General features: G+C 39.5%; 1 protein-coding gene across 2 annotated transcripts in view; it reads left to right on the top strand.

Moving 5' to 3' along the window:
* si:ch73-383l1.1 (receptor tyrosine-protein kinase erbB-4) overlaps positions 1-16,561 on the top strand; it is a 323,429-nt gene extending 306,868 nt beyond the window's left edge. For both annotated transcript variants that reach the window (XM_017719311.2, XM_017719313.2), the window contains 7 exons: positions 3,995-4,150; positions 4,613-4,688; positions 5,364-5,510; positions 6,680-6,777; positions 6,900-7,070; positions 8,168-8,459; positions 9,321-16,561. In XM_017719311.2, coding sequence (XP_017574800.1) covers positions 3,995-4,150; positions 4,613-4,688; positions 5,364-5,510; positions 6,680-6,777; positions 6,900-7,070; positions 8,168-8,459; positions 9,321-10,168 — 1,788 coding nt within the window. In that variant the 3' untranslated portion in view covers positions 10,169-16,561. The remainder of the gene's footprint in view (positions 1-3,994; positions 4,151-4,612; positions 4,689-5,363; positions 5,511-6,679; positions 6,778-6,899; positions 7,071-8,167; positions 8,460-9,320) is intronic.
* Positions 16,562-21,828: the final 5,267 nt, after the last annotated feature.

Below are 21,828 nucleotides of genomic sequence, written 5' to 3'. Positions count from 1 at the left end.
AGAGCCTCTTTCTCTGACAGTATTGTAATTGCATTGGCTGGAAACCAGATGCATTGCCAGTAAAAGGTGGTGAATACAATTTGTTGAACAAATACTTGAAAGGCACGTGTTTTCAAATTGATAGAATAGCTTGGAATCTATGTTAGAGTGAGTGTGCAAACAGGCTGTGGAAGTCCATCATGTTATTCTGTTGGCTGAGAATGAATTCTGCTCTTTTATGATTCAGTGATGGGTTATTCTGTCATGTGTACATGTTTGTTTTTGTACATTTTCAAGACAACCCCACCAGGGCGCAGGAGAACCGGCTAATCTACAGGAGGAAGAAAATACTCCTGAATTTGTAAAGTGCGTCCTGCAGCAGATGCCTGTTTATTTTTTTAACCAAAAGGGCAAAACCATGTCATTTGGGGTCCGGAGGTTCAGAGGAAGGCTAGATTTAAGATTAAACATATTGTATATAAGTACCTACATGCATATCACTGTTGTCGGAACAAAACATATCTCCAAAATGGAAACTTTACAGGAGAAGGTAAAAACATACTTCACTTTCAATGTAACTCAATGGAACCAGAGTTTTTCCAAGTCATTTTGGGGCTTTTCTTTTAGCCCATTCATTGTGAAATTTACAACCAATGTAAGGGACAATAGTCATTTTCAAATTATATCAAACACTGAAAAATGTTTTTAGGTTTTGTTCTGACAACAGTGATACTACATATTGGACACAAATATAACACGTATAGGACTTTATTATTACCTATAGATACCTACATACATGTAATACATATGGGGCATGTTATCAGTACATGTAGATACTTAATAACATGTGCAGGACATGATTATTACATAGGTACTACATACACAGTACAAATAATACACACTGAACATTATTTTTACATACAGATTCTTAATTATATTTAATATGAATATTGCTTTTATGTATCATTGCTGTCGAAATAAAACCATGTATCTCCATTTTTGTTGGTTTGATAGCATTTGAGAACACCAGCTGTCCTTTAGATTATGTGAAGATTTCATGATGTATTGACCTGGGTTAGTATAGTGGGTAACACCTCTGCCCTCTACACTGTAGACTGGGTTTCAATCCCCCACCAGGGCAAGCACCCTACACTATACCAATAAGAGTCCTTGGGCAAGACTCCCAACACCACCTTCACCTACCTGTGTAAAATAATTAAACTGTAAGTTGCTCTGGAAAAGAGCGTCATTTGTTATTGTTGCTCATAGATGTAGAAATATTCAGTTTTACATAACTATATGTGGCCTATCACTGATAGGGATATATAGTTAAAGATGCCTGAATATTATATATTATTATATATTTATTACGTAATTATAAGTGCATTAGAAGTATACCTGAATTAACGGTGTGGTAGTGTTGCAAGGATAACATTGTTATAGTCAGGGATTCTGTTAGGTTTCACAACGTGGCCACAAACTACATCCTTTGACATGAAAAGGATATTTGCCTGATATGCCAAACAACCAGCCAACCACAAACCACTGCTTTAGCTTGATGTATAGAAGCTGATTGTCAAAGGTTCTTTAACAAAACCAGACCCGCAAAGAGATTTTACAGTGACTTGGTAGATAAATATGCATACATTCTTCATCATAAAGTCACGTACATGACCCCACATCCTGACATTGTAAAGACTGGTACACCTTGTTTCTACACTCACTGTCCATTTGATCAGCTCCACTTACTGTACAGCTGCACTCTGTAGTTCTACAGTTACAGACTGTAGTCCATCTGTTTCTCTGATACTCTGTTACCCTGTTCTTCAGTGGTCAGGACCCCAGTAGGACCTGATGTGGTGGTAGTGTGTTAGTGTGGGTTGCACTGGTACAAGTGGATCAGACACATTAGTGTATAACACAGCAAGTGACACCTCTGCCTTTCATCCGGCAGACTGGGGTTTGATTCCCTGCTCAGGCAGGCTCGTCGTGCTGTACCAGTAAACATCCTTGAGCATGACTACTAATGCTACACCAGCTTACCACGATAGCCTGATTAGACTGGAAGCCATTCTAGGTAAGAGTGTCTGCCAAATGACATAATATAGGGTCATTTTTTGCCTGGAAATTGTACAAAGCATGGCGGTAAAAGCTCGTATTGGGAGAAAACAGAAATCATGTTGCCTTAAAACACTGAGCTCTTTTAAAAGTGCTGTTGGCGGAACAGCAAATTTCCCAGTGTATCTCCGCTGTCAATCACCAGCCACTGTTTTGAATACCTGAGTGCTCACACTGTTCTCAAAGAAATCTCCTCTTCCCCAGATGCAGCTAAAGTTTCAGATCGCATTCATTTATTTACTCAGTGCTCAGTTTAAACTATCCGATCGAGTGCTAAATGAGACATTTTTCACGGCGCTGGTTCGGTCCCACCTCATTCCCAGCAGACCTGCATTTCCAGCTCAGATCATTGATGTAAGTAATGAACATTATTGTGCTGGCAGGGCATCAATTTTCAGCAAATTTAATTGTCTTGAAAATTGACAAAGCCGCACTTCTAATGCTAATAAAAGTGGAGCTCTGCCAATAAAAAAAAAAAAAAAAACACCAATAAACAAATATTTGAATGCTCATCTGGGGCGTTCAGGCATGATGAAGGGCTGAGTTTGTTTTATTGGGTAGCACTTCAACTCAGCTACATTGCTTTGACATAACCTTATTTGACATAACATTACCAGTAACAGTAAATGTAGGATGCCAGTACATTGCTGAATACAGTCTCTCACGACAACCCATGAGTGCCTGTGACATCCACCATGACACGTTTATGGCATGATTATGTCAATGCTGTGTAGCCAATGCCACCTTTATATGAGCACAAGTACTATAGACATGCTACATACTTAAAAAGAAGGCTCTTCAAGGGTAAACACGGGGGTTCTGTTTAGAGCCATGAATGGATCTTTGCATGTGAAATGGTACTTTAGACTGAGGGAGACTGTGTTGTTTATGGCTCAATATGAAACTTTTTTGAAAATGGTTCTATATAGTACCGAAAAGAGATGTTCTGTTGTTAGCTTGAACTCACCGTTCTCAAAAGAACCATTGCCTTTACTAAAGAATCCTTAAAGAACCACATTTTTTAACATAGATGGACATGTACATAAACCAATCAGGCAGAACATCATGACCACTGAGGTGTTTAAAAACTCCAGCAGCACTGCTGTGTCTGATCCACTCAGACCAGCACAACACACACCAACACACCACCACCACATCAGTGTTACTGCAGTGCTGAGAATGATCCACCACCCAAAGAGTACCTGCTCTGTGAGGGTCCATGGGGGTCCTGACTGCTGAAGAACAGGGTAACAAAGTATCAGAGAAACAGATGGACTACAGTCTGTAACTGTAGAACTACAAAGTGCAGCTATACAGTAAGTGGAGCTGATAAAATGGACAGTGAGCGCAGAAACAAGGAGGTGCTCATAATGTTCTGCCTGATTGGTGCATACCGTGCTTTGCTGAAACCCACAATGATTAACGTAAAGCTGTAAATCACAGTTTAAGACACGTCCATACCAGCAGAGCATAGATTGGAGAGAACGGAAAAGGCAAGGTGCAAGAAGATGTCATCACATTCTGATTAGGTGTCGCACAGATTTGCAGCTTGTCTACTGGGACAGAATCTAATATGACAGGACCTAATATAGAACCCTGATGCACTCACTTAAGGGTGTACCTATATGGTGAAAGAAAGAAGTGGGAAGTAGGGGAAGTTAACTCTTTTTATTCCCAGTCGGCTTGAACACAGATAATGGCTACTTTTTCATCTTCTGCCATGGTCATATCTGTGAAGAATATGCATACCTGCGAGGGATAAAAATGGCCTTTTTATAGTGTTTTATGAGCTGCTTCCAATCAAATATGATCAAATATGTGGTAAGATGAGCAGCCACGGTGACAACTATAACCATCATAAGAACACCAGAACATTCTAATTCCTTATGGCTTGCAGGGGATGATGTACTTGGAGGAGAGGAGACTGGTCCATCGGGACTTGGCTGCCCGCAATGTATTGGTGAAATCTCCCAACCACATCAAGATCACTGACTTTGGGCTGGCTCGCCTGCTGGACGCTGATGAGAAGGAGTACAATGCAGATGGAGGCAAGGTCAGAAAGCTTATGCACCACCTGACACCTAGCATAGATGATGTAGACCCACTTCAAGCCACACTGGCATGTAGGTGCAGTCAGACCAAACCTCCCTTCTCCCTATTTTGACATTTTACTTTTTGATATCAGTTGAAAATCCCAGCTGCCCTGTACTGCTGATGTATGGGCCAATAAAAATGGTTCAAATTCCATTAAATGCTCAGAACATTTTTCCTTCTCCTGTAAAACTACAACTTTGGAGGTTTTCTCAGGACAACAACAATGTTCTCACGGAATACTCCAGGTGCAACCATTATTAAGCATATGCGTCATAAACTTTATTAGAAACACCTTGTATTCCTTTATGAGGTCCAAGTGTTTCCAGTAAAGTGACCAGCATAAACTGCAATGATGTTCAGCTTTAATCACTTTTCCTGCTTAAATTTAAGTACTCTCTTTTCCTTCCTTCCACTCTTATAGATGCCCATTAAGTGGATGGCCCTGGAGTGCATTCACTATAGAAAGTTTACACACCAGAGTGATGTCTGGAGTTACGGTAAGAGAAATACTACCCAGTCTACCATTATTGAATATATCAGTGTTTAGTCTATTGAGAAATGCTGTTAATTCTGTATATTGAGTATAGGCAAGAATACTTCCTAATTCCAGCAGTTTATCAATTACCCTGTTTTTGAGTTGAGATGTTATTAGCATCATTATGTAGAAGGTATCAGTGGGGAACCTTCAGGACCTTCTCGGTTTTTGGGAAGGCCTAAGGAAAGCCTATTTAACAGACTGAAACACCAAGTGCAAAACTGTCCAGTCATTTTTTTTTCTATGGTATCTAAGTTGATAAAGCCAAGTTAGTCATTAGTTCGCTGAATTGTGGAATTGAAGGCCTTACATTTTAGTTTAGTTAGGAATTGACAGTGGCTTCCACCAGTCCTGCTTTGATTTGCAATTGGTGAGACCAGGTGTCTGAGAAAAAACATCAATTTAGCCCTTCTGGAAGTTCTAAACAAGTCACTGACAGTGAATATGAGCAGTAGTCTTACCAGGCTTGGGTCAGGTGTTAGCAATGGAAACCAACAGAACAGCTCTAGGCCGGGGCTCCTTAGGGTCATGATAGGATGGTAGGAGAGGCTCAAATGTCAATTCAGACAGGGTACACCTGGTTGTGCTCTTGGGCAAGGCACTTCATTTTTGGCATTTATGTTATCACTTTCTTCAGGAGTGACCATCTGGGAGTTGATGACATTTGGAGGAAAGCCATACGATGGAATTCCCACCCGAGAAATTCCGGACATCCTGGAGAAAGGAGAACGTCTGCCTCAACCCCCAATATGTACCATAGACGTCTACATGGTTATGGTCAAATGTGAGTCCAGAGTTACCACGGGGTCATCTGCAAGAACTTTGCTGTTTTCTCACACAGTTTTCAGGCCATTAAAGAAGAGGAGGGTTCGGAATCAGCACATGGGTCAGCTGTGAAATTTCTAAAGCCCAAACGAAACACGGGTGAATCAAAAGGCACATGAAACAAGATGAATACTCGAACGCATTCATTCTAATTACATTTTGACCTCAAGCTGTTGTTTGTGACTCGAGTCGCTGTACCATTAATAAGCACATGGATAGTGAAATATAGACAGAGATGAAATTCGGTTTGATTGCTTGAGTAATTGCTGCTCATTTAGATAAAGTGTTGGAGTGTGAGCTTTGAGAGGAAATTAATTGCGGGGAAATGAGGAGCACAACAGTGTGAGGTAGTAGCATGCAAATGCCTGCCAGGGACTGAATGGTTTGTACAGCAGTGCTGTCACCAGTTCAGCAATTTGGGTCAATCCTTGACCCCAGCTGCCATAATTAGAGTGTATTGTAATTACAATAGAGGGTAGCATCTTATTGGAATCCTCTTCACATCGGGACTTTATAGCACATGCATAAGCATTATTTTATGAAATGACATAAGGGCACTTAAACTAAAGTAAAGGGCATTTGTTTCATTTATAGCACTATTATGAAGCACTATATCCACCTAATTGAAATAGCAATATCCTAGGTAAAATATTGATCAAGTAAATGTAAAACTTGCCATTTTTTATTTCTTCTAAATGCTTATTTTTTTGTTTTTTTGGTTGCAGTTCTTGGGATTGATGCATTATAACAGGGTTATGAATGGAGCAAATGTTTAGCGCTTTAGTTTAAGGCCTCTTGTGTCAGTACAGTGCCAGTTCCTTCATAAAACATCTTGTGATTACATGCATAAATGTTCAAGTGGTCCTTTATAAATATGTTATTCCTTGCTTATGCATGTGTTATAAAGTCCTTATTTATATAGCCATCACATAAAATGTTACCTAATATATTGTTCTTGGGATATTTTCCTTATTTAATGCCTATTAAACCCACATTTAGTGCAGACATAAGTTACTTATAACAGACCTCATGTAATCTGCGCGACATCTATATGTAACTTTAAACGTTCATTTGTTGTTGTATTTCATTTTGTGAGTTATTTCTTCATGCTCTGTCATCCTCCTCAAGGTTGGATGATCGATGCTGACAGTAGGCCCAGGTTTAAAGAGCTCGCTGCCGAATTCAGCAGGATGGCCAGAGACCCTCAGAGGTACCTCGTCATCCAGGTGAGAGAGAAACACAGACATGATGAATGGCTTTATTGTTATGTCCCTGCATAAAAAATGAACCGCTGTGTCCTCTTAGCTCTTTGTGGTGGCAGAGAGTAATCGGGCTGTGTTTGTCCCAGGGGGACGACTGCATGAAGCTGCCCAGTCCAAACCACAGTAAATTCTTCCAGAGTCTTCTGGATGAGGATGACCTAGGAGACCTGATGGATGCTGAGGAGTACCTGGTACCTCAAAGCGTTAATGCCTCTGCTTCCTCTTATCCACCCAGACTTCATCTGGACTCCAATCGGGTGAGAACTATCGTACACAACAGTTCAGTATCTGGTCTTCACCTCATGGCTCATCCTTGGTCACCGGAATTGTCAGCGTCATTAAGCAAATACAAGTCTTAGAACCAACTGGGAATGCCTGTGGTGTCGACCAATCATGACCAATGGCTTGGTTGCTGATGGGCTAAAAATGCAATCAGGCTGGCACTAGTGTAACCCTTACCTTGGTCATTAAAACACTGATTTTATCTTTATTCACTGACCCTTTCAGCCTCTTTCAGCCAGAGAAAGGTAAATCAGGTAAGATATCTAGGCAGCCAGGTGGACAACTTGCTAATTTTGGCTTTTAGCTTGTTGTTCTTCTCATCTGACTAGTTATTTCTGAGATTTGAGTTATTCACTCTTTGCATTGTAAGGATGATTTGAAGGCAGTTACCTCAAGTAAATGTCTGGGATAAAAAAAAAAATCAGTCTCATTTTATATATAGTCCCATAAAGATTATCTACAGATGTTACAAATTGTTAACAAACTATCTGTTAAAACGTTTAAACAGTGGTGGGCTTAGGGTAACAGTTTGGACCAGGGGGGAGGGTTGGATTTAGGTTTCAGGTTAAGATCAATGTTAGGGTTATGATTAGAGCAGGTTTAGAGTTAAATAAAGTCATGGTCAGATTAGTTAGATATTTAGTTGAATGTAACTATAAAGTAAATTAAGCAACTACAAAGAATCTAAAGTGGACTTTCCAAGTAAAGTGTTACTGATATTTGGCTTCCTAGTAAAAATGCATATAGAATGTGTGACAATCACCCCAATACAGTAGACGGACAAACAGAAAGGGGGGGGGTCCAAATATTAATAGTGAAACTGTGTCTCATTCACTACAGCACTACTGTAAAATGTGTAGATGTGTAGAATGATTATAGAGTGTTTTAAAGGAAAACCCCACAGGCTAAGAAAGTATTACTGCTTGATAAAGTTGAGCACAGGCAGAGTGACCTCTGTGTCCCTTTTCTTTTCCTCAGTGGTTTAATTACACAGACCATCATATACACTCTTAATAAAACTGATAGTGCGAGGTATTATGGCACCATAACACCTTCTCCAACTCCTGATTAGAATCAGTGCGGATACCGTGATGGAGCTATTCCACCTGAAGAGATAGCGGGGGCTGCCGTCTCCTCTGGCAGTCCATCCAACCCAGCGAGGACCCAGCGGATGCCACTCGACTCCCAGGAGGAAAAGCACTGCAACGGAAGCCTGAAGAAACAGACCGGCCCTGGCCTTGTGGAGGACAGCTGTGGCCAGCGCTACAGCGCTGACCCTACTGTCTTCCTGGGACAGATAACACAGAGGGGGGGCACTGATGAGGATGGATATGTGGCCCCCCGGAAGGACAAAAGTTCCTTAGGTAACTTTCAGTAAATGCCTTGTCCTCATTTCTTAAGTAACCCACTGTATAACCCTTAAAAGTCACAGTTAACCCCTAAAAGTCTCAGATATTATCATTTGAATTTGATTAATTATTTCATTTTTGTAATTTGTTGACTTCAAAACAAGCAGATGCAGATTTCCACCTGCATAAAAATATTATGTAGTTAATCATTATATGATGCAGTTTAGTAGTACAGCAAAATGACAATAGTAAATCTTAAGACTTCTAAGGGTTACGCTGACTGTTGACCACTATGCATGTGTGCTGAACATAAATCCGGTGCCAAGTCGAGTAGGCGTAATAGATCGATAAGTTGTGGGCTTATTCATTCTCAGTCTTGGCAGTGAGTAAGGGTCTCTCTCATGCCTTGCCTTAGAGACCCTCAGAGCAGAGAGTGCAGGGGAACTGCAAAACACAGAGCCCTCAAAAATGCTAATTTTTCCTTTGTTTGGAAACCAAGGCAAAAAAACAAAAACACATAAAATAACTATTCATAAGAATAATATGAATTTCATAAGATGAATTTCAAAATGCTTGTATTTTTTCATTCTGTCTTTGTGCGGTGAAAAATTCGATTCACATAATTTAACCCCAAAGTAGTTGACCAGTCTGTTGTCCTTGCTTGTTGTCCAAAGTAGTTTTCTCACACTGTATGGCATACTGTTATGTAATAATATGGACAAAGTATGGAAAAAAAAATCAGGGATTGCTACTACTGTTTTATATTATATATCATTTCCTTTTTATGCCATGAACCAAATAAACCAATAAGTCTTTGAAAGATTCCATTAAAAGGTTGACATAGTTTGAGCATAACCTGTCTGTTGATTTCTGCAGAGCACCTGAATCCCATTGAAGAGAATCCTTTCGTCACACGCCGAAAAAACCGAGAGATTCACGCACTGGACAACCCGGGGTACCATATCACCCCTGATGGGCAGCCCAATGTTGAGGATGAGTACATCAATGAGCCTCTATACCACAACACAGGTGAGAAGAGCCAGGAGACCCTGAAGAAGAATGGAATTCCTGTTCCTATGCTGTCGTTAACAGCAACCAACACTACAAATAGCCATGCACTCCTCACCACCCAAACAGGTAGACCCCATCACCACAGCCAAGGAGCACATGTTCATTTTGCAATTCCACCTGTTCAACCCCCTCAAAGTGGACCAATGAGTCAGAATGGCCACCATGCCCATTCAGTCAAGGGACTCTCTACTGATCACCCCAGCAAGTCTGGGCATCCTTCGGCAACAGGCCAAATATGCCATATCAGCCACCAAGTCCAGCCTGGTTACACTGGTCCGGGTAGTCTCTCAGACCAGCAGGCTCAAATGGCAAAGTCTGCAGCCACTGCTAAGAGTAGCATCACTGGCCTCCCGGGCCATGTTGCCCACCAAAGCAGCATGCCCCAAGCAAGTCACACTGGAACAATTATGGTGGACAAGACGTACAAGAACACCTTTGACAATCCAGAGTACTGGCACCACAGCCTTCCATCCAAGGTTGCACAGCATCCACAAGATCCTTCTCTGATCTGCAGTAACAATTTCCTCTACAAGCAGAACAGCCGTGTGCGGTCTGGTATTGCAGAAAATCCAGAGTACCTGTCGGAATCCGGCATGAAGCCAGGCACCGTTCTGCCTCCACCACCGTATCGGCAGAGGAATACTGTAGTGTAATTGCCCAAATCACTCATATTCCAGAGAGCCTGGTTCCCCTACCAGCACCTTAAACATGTTTTCTTCTTCCTCAGCAGTTCCTGCAAAGTTTATACCCTAAACTTGCCATTTCTTGTCTTGTGCCATAGTAGATGCTCCTGAGGAAGGAAATATAAGACTTAACAGGGAAAGTAGGTCAGTCCAACCAAACCTCATCCCAGAATATTTTCCCAAGTGAGCCAGAGAGCAAAGTGTACCTTCCTGCCATTTGTACCTCTCCTTCTTCATCCTGTCTGGAACCTAAGGTAACTCTAAAATATTGTGAAGGTGATGACATTGGAGAGCTCACCATTTTATAGTGTACTTTCAGATGACTACATTTGTCTGGCTAAGAAAATAAACACATCATCATTATATTTGATTTTCTCCTGGCTTGGCTTGGAGATTTCGCGCCAAGTCCCATGGATTGATAACTACACTGGAACAATCTGTAACATATTTTTTATTCCAGATTCTGTACAAAGCAAGTACTTCAATTTTGCAGACACTAAAATGAGGCGGTAAAGTAAACAAGTCTATTGGGTCGTTTGAAAGAATGCATTCCTTTAGTACCTTCATATTTTTCTATATTACGTGGCCCACCATCATCAATCCAAACAAATGGCAGCAGTAAATTCCACTGTGGAAACAGCTATAATGCTAGAGTTTAAGATTGCTGAGAGGCTTGCTGGCTGAAACCTTCAAGACAAATGAAACCTATAATGTAATATTTAAAATTGAAGGTGTTGTGGGAAAAATTTGTACATTCAAATCAAAACATTAGAAGATTAATCAGTGAGCAAGTTGAGAGTAACGATGGAAACATTGAGAGATGCTCAAATGTGGATCTGTGTTTTGTGGGTAAAGTTTAGACTTGAAGATACTGTAACACTTCGCTTGTGAACCTTGTATACATAATACAACATGCATTTATTACATGATACCTGGCCTATATAATGCCTTATAATGAACAGCATAAGGCATTACAACCAATAATATAATGTGTAACAGGAATATAAGGCCTTAAAGATATGTATAATGTATTGCACATGTAAATGTAATTATCTATGTTTACTTACAATGGCTTATGACATACATTATAAGGCACTGTGGAAGCCATATAACATTTACATTAGTGATGTATTATATATAGAGGATTCGCAGGAACTGTTACCAAAGACAACTCAGGATAGTGGTCTGTTCCTATGGGATACAACTGATTATATTTTAGCTAACTTAACTTATTCTGAAAGAAAACTCTTTGAACATGAAGAGATCTGTGCTTAAGACCACTAGTGCGTATTAAACTGAAGATGTGGAGTCTACAACCGTCTTTAGTCTTACAGTGTAGGTTTAAGAATCTATCATCTATGGTAGAACCAAGATTCCTCAAAGAGGTCACAGGATCATTAAGAAGCTGAAGGCTCTTTGAGTCATTGATGGATGTCTAAATCTCAGGGGAAGAGGCTGAATTAGAGCAGAGCTGTTTGAACCAGAAGCACAAAGAACTAAGATGGTGTGATGGTGCCGTGGCAGGAATGGGGCAGGTACTAAAAAACATATACTTATTTGTTTTACATAGCAGACCAACAGTACTTTTGCATTTCTTTGTGCTTAACTCATCGAAATATTTCTTCATCAAGGTAGATTTCAGGATTTAAACTTCATTGTGGATACTATGTCCATTTTCCAGTCTCCTGACTTGTCTGAAGATGTAAGCATGGGTTTACAGCTAGAAATGACCAGTAACCTCTTCTTCTGGAACATAAACTATTTAACTGCCAAATGAAGCTTTATGGTCAAATATGTTTAACTCCATCATCATCTGCATATGACAGTTTTTGTCGAAGACAGTTGAGGTAGATTACCTCCATGTGCTGTTCCTAGATGACATATACTGTGTATGATTAAGTCTACATAGCAAGTTCTTGAGGTCATAATCATGATTGAATCATTTGATAAGTTGATAAGGTATAAGAAAGTTTCCTCAATTATGTTTGCCTAATCGAGTTGTACCCTGGGAACTGATACATAGGGGCTCTGCAGGGAGGCAAATTTTAGGCAAACTGTCATGGGCCGCATGACTGGTTTTAAAGAGATAATCGTTTAAGTAATAATTCTCAACACTTACAATGTTGTCTATAAGTAACTGGACAATCTCAAGACTTTGTTGTTTTGGCTCCATACATTGGATTTGAAACAAGGTCCAAATGCAGAATGTTGACTTGAAATTGAAGGTACTCTATTAACTATTTCAGACGAATCATCTAGGAGTCACAGCTTTTTATACACAAACCCCAATTTCAGGGAAACATGTTTTGGACAAATTTTAGTACAAAAGGCCTGAAGCCTGTGAACCACATTCTCCATCAGATGCTGGGTGTGTTATGGAGCCTTCTCAGTTCTCGTTTTTAGGACTTTTTGTCATCGGTCTTGATTCATTTATTTGCGTATTAGTGGGGTTCTGGTCAGGTGATCTACTTGGCTCTGCTAGCTAATCTCTTCATTATCATGCTGTACAAAGCACCATCAACTGAGCTCTGAGCTTTTCTCTTTTTTTGGGCAGGATCTGAGCAATAATGATGCAGTGACTTACAGCAGGCCAGGCATTGCAGTTGCTATGTGATAAATCTTTTTCCTCTTCATCTTTTTCAATCGAGTGTTTAATAACTAAGCAATTACCCAGTTCATTAAAGATTGCATCTGCTTTTTCAGCTGTAGAAATCGGATGCTCATGATTACTTTTTGTTGTTCTCCACATGAAAGAAGTAACTCATTATCTGCACTGAACACACCTAGATGTTACATATATCAGCAATTTGGATGTAAATAAATTCTATTTATTTATTCAATGTAATATTGGGAAAAAGAAATTGCATGTGCAAAAGTTTGGACACACGTTCCGTTGATCCACTAGGCTTTTCTTAAGGTATTAACATATTAGATTTCAGTCCAAGTCAGGTGTCTACAATTCCAGATCATAATAAATGATGTGATTAGACTATAAAATATATGTAAACATGTCCTGCTTACAGTTTTCAATGGAAGTTAAAGAGACCTGTGAAGTTGATTTGTAAAACTCACAACTTCTCTGATAAAACTGCTCATAGACTTGTCAGGTGTGCAAAGTAAAACCCCCACATCACAAAGATTTGGCTGGGACAGGAACATCATCTATATTAAAGGATAATGAGAGGGAAACTGTAATCTCATCACAAAGTCAGCCTTAGAAATATGCACCACTACAGTTAGGTAAGCCAGAGGCATCATTGAAACAGGTGGTGATGTTTGGAGAAAAGAAATAAGAACAGCATTCGATGAAGGGAACACCTTGTTAACTGTTGGTGTTGGACATGTTATATTTCAGGGGTGCGGCAGCCCCCGTGACACATGAAATGTTCTGGGGATAAAGAGGAGAAAGAATTCTACTAAATATTAACAAATCTTGGAGCCTAATGTCCCTCAGTCAGTGATAAAGCTGAAGAAAAAAAGAGGTTGGAAATGACAACAAAACAATGATCCCAGAAATGCATTAAAATCCACCTTGAACTGCTTTAACAATGAAAAGATAAAGGTTTGGGAATTGGTACCATCAGCAACCTTGAAAATGATCAAAATTTGCAGGTAGATCTCAAACATGATGCACATGGAATATGACCAAGTGATGTGAAAGTAAAAAATCGATCAACAAATGAAGAATAGAAAGACTTAGTTGGCTACAAAGAACATTTCCTGCAAAGTCAATGAAGTGTATTATTAAGTGTCTTAATAAGTATTGACTGGAAATGGTGCCAAAACTTTGCCCATTTCATTTTTTTTTCCAAAATATTACATTTTGCAAAGAAATATTCCAATTATATGTCTAAAAACGGCTGTGATTTCTTCATGCTTCTCTTGATGTGGAAGATGTGGACGTTTTTAACTGATGATGTATTTCTGAGCCAAAACAACAAAACCTGTGTCCTGGTCCATCTTATTTATGGCCTGTGCTGGCCATCTGCACCACACCTACTGCATATATCTCTGTAAATGAAACATTTTTAAATGGAGAAAGCACTGGGTTTTGCACACACTACTGTAAAATATAACCAAGTGATGAAATACCTGGACTATTTTTTGCGAGAAATGTGAGAGACACCTGAGCCAACAAAGCAAGGGCATTGGTCACAGGCCCGAGGAACGGCCAATCCTCCAAGAATCACCTGTGGATATTATTTAAAAAAAGAAATGTGAATAGTATTTTTATAGAGAACCGAGCGGCATTTACAAGGCGGATTTGTAAATACAGTGAACCTCTTTCCTCTGGATTTTTAATATCGTTTCACATTTTCTCTCTCTGTGTTGTCCATTTCTGTTTAACATGCGCTGTCTGTAGTAGTGGTCTGGCACAGTGTCAGTTACTATGTGTACTATTTGATTGTGATCTTTGCACAGTACAGTTGCCCATGTTCAGATTAACGTTCATGAAGGACTGATTTACGGTAATATTCTGTAAACCAGGGAGATCTAAGCATGAATATGTATGCAGTAATGAAGTTGGTCCTAATTTTCTAATTTCCAAATGGGCTTAAAATCAAATTTTATATCGGTTCTACTTTCTTTTTCAAGTTTTTCTGCCTCTGCCTTTATAGTTATTGGTAGTATCTTTGATTTTTGATATCACTTTTGTTTTTATTTCTTATTATGCTGCATGTTTATGCATATAATTCCCTTAATTTGTAAATTTATTATTTACCTTTGAGTTTTTGGTTTTGTACCATAGCTGATATTATTAACAAGCTAGCTCCCCAGTAGTATGTACACACACACACACACACACTGTAATAAATGAAATAAATCAAACAATGCAAAGCAAAATTTAGTTTAGATGAACAAAAACACTGCAAATCAACGTATGCCCATTTAAAATTTTACAGTGTTCTAAATAATATTGAAATTGGCTACAATCTAGAAACCTAATTTTTCAAAAATTCTCTTAAACACTTAAATATTTAAACTATAAACAAAAAAAACTGGTTTGATTGGAGATGCTCCGTTCTAAAGAAAGTCAGAATTACATAGTTTGACATAGGAACCAGACATCTCATGCCTCTAAAAGCTAAGCAAGCTAAGCTAAACTTAAACTTAAAGATACTGTTTAATGATCGTTTTGAGAGAAGTTTTTGACCTAAAATGTACTTCTGAAATACCTTCACGGTTGAGGGGTACATGCAGGACGTTGCATGGAAAATAGTACCCAAGAGAACTTCTAGACATCACAACTCCTGGCTCTGTTCCTATCACCACTGTAAAGAAATCAGAGTCGAAGCTTCCCTAGGAAGGAGCTTTTAACAGCAAACCACAACTTTCTTTACATCGTTATGAAAAAGCCATAGAATTTTAAGACGATCTTGGTGAAAAACGTTTGTTGGCACAGCCACCCTCAAAGGAGGAACCCAGTGTAGATCAGGCCCGGGATTTTACGGGAAGTTAAATGCAAAATACTGCTGAGCAGGAAACGTGGAATCTGAACAGGTATCTAAAGGTTAGAACGAGCACATTCAGTCTTAAAGGGTTCCAACTGTCGCTGTAGGTGTTGATCTAACATTGGCGATTGTACTGGGCAGATTTGAACGTTAACGTCCGCAGTGCCGTCACGTTCCCCTCCTACCCTTCGTGCAGTTCGTATTGAGCTTCGCTCTGTGGATTAACGCCTTCTTTTCTTGCTGCTTTGACTAGTTGCTGTGGCTACTTCCCTTTGTTCACCTCCCCTAATGCCCATCCTTTATCTTTCTCTTTGTTCTACGATGTAAATATGCGTGTAGACGACCTACTGCAAGATGCAAGACCTTCTGAAAAACTACATACTGCTGCCCCACTTTCTGTGTCGTACTTCACCATTTCAATTTTTGAACCCCCTCACCCAATGATGACGTGTGACAGAGTGCATTTACCTTACTATTTACTAAAACCACTTTGTACGTGTTTATTTCACTTATAAATTAACCTTAACAGGACATACCTACCCTAATTGGAACCTACTGTACTTTGGAAATTCCTGCGTTGAGATGTTTATGCAGTACACCCAAGTTGAATTTCAGATGAAACCTGTGTATAATGTGAAAAATGTGTGACGTCTATGCTTAAACAAGATTTTTTCTTGGAACGATTTATGGACTTTTATGTTTATTAGTTGTTTTTTTTTTCCATTTCATGATGATCAAGTTTTTATTTTGTCCTGAACAGTGGCCATCCGTTCCCTCTGAACTTTACAGCATATAGAACCTGAGGCTTTATATCTATCACTGGAATACTTTCCTTGCATTTGTTACATGACCCTGTCAAAAAATATATATTTTTAATTTAATACAAATAAAGATCAAGTGAATATTTGAACTGTTATGCTTGGTTTGCCTTTTATTCCATATGCATCAATACTTTCTATTTACAGCTCAAATATTATGTCACTCATAATGTTGGCCTAAGGTATTATTTTGGTCATAATATACTACACATTTATGTAGTGGACTTGAAAGGTAGGTGTTTCTAATAAAGTGGCCAGTTAGTGGAAGTACAAGGTAGGTGTTTCTAATAAAGTGTCCAGTTAGTGGAAGTACAAGGTAGGTGTTTCTGATAAAGTGGCCAGTTAGTGGAAGCACAAGGTAGGTGTTTCTGATAAAGTGGCCAGTTAGTGGAAGTACAAGGTAGGTGACACCAGTGGGTTCTAACATTAGCTAGCTAATGTTGACAAAAGCCAAACTGGTCCTCATTATGTGCCTATATTGAAAACACCATCCTTAACACGTCTAAAAGGCAATGCTGGCAGGTCATCATATGTCAACTAGCCCACCTTCACTAATCTTCCAAAAATCTGTCTGGTACACATTTTGTGGGTTTAAACCATGCCTTCAACAAGTGAGGGTAGAATGAGGGAAGACCAGACCCCTCCATAACTGGGACTGAGGAACAGGGAGGAGATGGTGGGGATTGTGAGAACTTTGTCTTGGAAGGTAAGAATGGGAATTTTTAGGGTGTTACATTGGAAGAAGAAGGGGTTTCAAGCATGTTCCTCCCCTCATATGTCAGATATTCCATAACTCTGTTTAGTTTTTCATCTTCATTTATGTCCAACATGGCATGTCATCTTTAAACGTCAATGAACTAGCTAGCTTACTGCTCACTTCTACCTCACAAATGCCCCTTTTCAAGTATGCCGATACTCTTCCCTCTAATCACTCTATTGGAGTGAAATGAATTTAGATGCTTTCAAAACCTTCAATGGCGCCTCACTAAAGAAGGAAGTGAACTTGAAAAATTTGGACCGGGAATCGGCTACTACATCTCACGTAGCATCAGATTTAACAAGCAGATGGATCTGAATGGACACATCAAACAAAGAAGCTGGATGATGGACTGACCACCCCAGAGTCCAGACCCCAACACCACTGAATGTGTTTGGGATTACTTGGATCGTGCAACCAACTTTCACGACTGAACTTTTGAGGTGGGTCTGCAGATTCTTTGGAAAACTGAAAGCAAAAAGTGAGTCTCCTAAAAAGAATGGAAGATGTAGTAAAAGTACAGAACGAAAATTGAGATTTTGGATCAATTTTAGATAAATTTAGATTTAGATTTCACTAAATACTGAAAAACCTTAAGTATACTCAGCTGTTGAAGCTTTTGTGTAAGTTTCTGATTTTCCTAATCCTGAAAAAACGAATACCTTGTACTTAATGACTGTTTTGGCTAAAATTATTAGAGGTTTATTTGACTTTATTCTAATAGTATATAATGTTTTTATTGCCTAAAACACACCAAATCCTAATCGCTACCTTTCTGACACCATTGCTGAAATTAGCATTTCAAGTAGATGCTTTTTTTTTTTTAATAACGCAAAATTTATGATTGATGTGTGGCGCGCTCCTCTGTGGATTCCTATAATTAAGACATGACGGACGCGTCCAGCCGAACCTCCCAGAGCTTCCGAGCTACTTTCAGGACTATATCGCTTAAGAAAGGAAAGAGTGCACCTTTCAGGATGGCAACCCCAATTACACAAGCATTGTCACCCAACAATACTGTCATCAAAAGTAGCGGCAAGGAAATTAAGCGGTATAATTGCTGTCTGTCAGAGCTCAATGGAACGGAGCTCCGTGAAACGAGACTTCATCCGGAGACGGGGTGGGAGAGGGATCGTCACAAACCATTATCATGAAGTTTAGGCTCATCCCTGTAAAACAACCTTTGCTCTGGAGCGTTTATCCTCCTTTCCTGTTTCTTTTCATTTCCGACGGCAGGCTAAGATCCGAGGAGCATTCCTTTTTTTCTCCTGAATAAAAGATGACGACGCTCCGCTGCATAAACAATCCGAGAACACACGCATTTGGCTACTTAGTATTAATAGCAGTAACTTCAGAGGGATCGCATTCAAGCATCGGACAGTTTTGTATTATTTATGATTGAAATGAAAGTGTGCGAGCGGAGCGAAAGATGATCTCGGAATAAAAAATGATTCTGCTGATACCGAGTTTACACAAGCGCTTCCAGTAAACAGGGGATCTAATTTGAGTTCAGCAAGAAGGGCTGTGGATTGCAAAAGGTGCATATTCAAAACATCCTTTCTGGGATATATAATATACACCGAACAGGAATAACATCAAGACCACCTCCTCGTTTCTATGCTCACTGTCCATTTGATCAGCTCCACTTACTGCATAGCTGCACTTTGTAGTTCTACAGTTACAGACTGTAGTCCATCTGTTTCTCTGATACGCTGTTACCCTGTTCTTCAGTGGTCAGGACCCCCATGGACCCTCACAGAGCAGGTACTATTTGGGTGGTGGATCATTCTCAGCACCTTGTAGATGTAAAGTCAGAGACGACAGCTCATCTGCTGCTGCACGGTTTGTGTTGGTCATCCTCTAGTCCTTCATCAGCGGTCACAGGACGCTGTTGGCTGGATATGTTTGGTTGGTGGACTGTTCTCAGATCTGAAGCAGCTTGATTTTCTCCTCTCTCTCAAATATGAAAGTCCTGTTTATCTGACTGGAGCAGTATTGGTGGTCTACCAGGTTTTGTGTGGTGGTTAGGGGCCCTAGTGTCACCGTTCTCTTATGTTCTCGGATCTTAAACTTGCTCATCCATCGGCAGGTGGTTGATCTTACATGTAGTCTTCTCAGGAATATCTTCTGAAAGATGAATAACTTGTACTTAATGCCAATTTTCGTCTGGAAATTAAAGTGATATTTTTTTACAAAGTACTTTACAGTCATGTGCAATAGTAATGACGATGATCTACCAGGTGTTGCGGGTGGTTGTTAGGAGTCTTTCAGCTATTTTTAGAGCTCTGGTCTTATAACAGTCATGCGTTCTCAGTGTTTAGCGCTCATGCCACATCACGGCTTCGGTTAAAAGGTTCCTCTTGTTTGCAGAGTTCTAGTTTTGCTTTTTCACAATCAGCCTAATCTGATTTAATACTGCTGTATGTCAGGCATTAGGGCTGGATTTGAGGCTAGATGTGTAAATATGCGAAGGCTTATGTGAAACTGTGTTAGATTGTCATTGAATTTTCCCTGTAAAGTTGCTAAAAGTGAAAAAAATCTAATAAAATTAGTCTTGCTAGTTTCCATTCGTTTTCAGGTCATTCAAGGCCTGCAGCACGCTGAGACACTCCCGAGCACGGAGTGTTCAGGTTGTTGTTTGGGATTATTTTCAGCATGTGTTCTCATCTAATTAGATGCCGAGCTTTCATGCTAATGACCTCTCATATGAGGGGAAGATAATTCATTTAAAATGATTTTTAAATGAAAAGAAAACATCCTCATCCTTTCCTGGGATTATTTCATCGCCACTGAGGACGCTGGTTATTTATTTGTTGGCTTTTCTTCATGCAAGAAAGGCAATTACCTTAAAATGCTCTAAACGGGTACCCATAATCCTTCAGTTCCTGCAGCTTTGCTGGACTAGCTCAAGATACTGAGGCTGCATTTTTTCCCCCTTTTTATGAGATTGATTGCTGCGTCTGGAGCTCTCTGCTCTTCAGAAGGTCCAAAGAGCACTTGAGCAGAGCAGAACTAATGGGATGGGTTGTGTCTGCATCAGCTCGGCCTTTGTGAGAAATCTCATTTTATTCCGCTGTGCATTTTCCCATCTGTACATGAGGTCATCAGATAAATATGATCCATACAAAGACACTGTACAAATGTTATCGTGCTTCATGTCATGTTTTTCTTGTCTATGGGCCAAAAACCAGTGTAAGTGTTGCATTAGCCTTTAAAATGGAAAGAAACAAGTTGTCATGGCAGTAATTATCATGTGTGGCGTTGCAAGTTGTGCTTACACACAAGTACATGAATGGTACACTTGACATATGTGAAGAATATTAAAAGTCCTTTTTATAACGTGCCTTTCCGTAAAGCAACACATTATAAGCTATACCCAATCTGGCCAAAAGTACATGGACAGCCCTCTTAATTCTTGAGTTCAAGTGTTTTAGCAATGGGTATGGCTGAAACGTCTGAGCTCAATAATTAGAAGGAATGTCCACATACTTTTGGCCATATACTGCATAGCTTATAGTGTGCTGCTTTTATGGTGGAAACCGCATAGCCATGCAATCTCCATAGACACACACTGGCAGTAGAATGGGTCTTACTGAAAAGCTGAGTGACTTCAAACATGGCACGGTCATTCCACCTCTGGCACAAGTCAGTTTGTGAAATCTCTGCCCTGCTAGTTCTGCCCCAGACAACTATAAGTGCTAATATTGTGAAATGGGAGTGTGTAGTTGCAGACAGCTTAGGCAAGTGGTAGACCATGCAAACTCAAAGATTAGGGCCGTCCTTTTTTGCATCACCAACTGAAAAGTTTGAAACAGACTCTGGAAGCAGTACCAGCTCAAGAACTGTGCATCTGGGGCTTTATGAAATGAGTTTCCATGGCCAAGCAGCTGGCCAAGCCTAAGATAACTATGCGCAAAGCCAAGCATCAACTAGCATGGTGAAAAACACACTGCCACTGGAATGTTTGGTAGAGGAGGGATAATGGGCTGGGATGATATTAGTGCTAGAGGTCTAAATAGTTGTTTAACTCAACTTCATTGCAACATAATTTGTTCCAATTTAGAACAGAAAAGCATGTTTAGGCATATAAGATGAATTTCAACAATACTTATATATAATTTAAGTATATGTAAGTTGCTTAGTTATTCCTAGTAATATATGTAAATGTATAATTTATTATGTTTTATAAAAAGTACACTTCTTAAATGTGTTTTAGTGCATTTTTTTATATTAAAAAATTATTCCAAATGCATTTACTCACTTTCCAGGTGCTCTATAACTAAATAAGTGGCACTGAATTTATGTCTACAAGTTATGTCTACAAATAACATTCTGAAACCAACTTGAATCAGCTGGTTGGGAAAAAAGCACTAAAAAGGGCAACTAAGTGCATTTAATACACATGTAATCATAGTTTACAATTTAAATACACTTAATTTGTTATGAGTTGTTTCAAAATAATACAATTAGTACATATTAGAATGTGTTTAAGGTGTAAATATTAAATGTGTGTACCTTTCACATTAAATATGTCTTTAAAAAGTGCACTTAAATGCATTTTTCCTTCACAATTGTAACAGAAGTTACAACAAAAACAATAAC

The sequence above is a fragment of the Pygocentrus nattereri genome, chromosome 12, assembly GCF_015220715.1.
Source record: "Pygocentrus nattereri isolate fPygNat1 chromosome 12, fPygNat1.pri, whole genome shotgun sequence".
Lineage (NCBI taxonomy): Eukaryota > Metazoa > Chordata > Actinopteri > Characiformes > Serrasalmidae > Pygocentrus > Pygocentrus nattereri.
The sequence above is the reverse complement of the archived record's forward strand: the minus strand, read 5'-3'. Positions and strand labels throughout refer to the sequence as shown.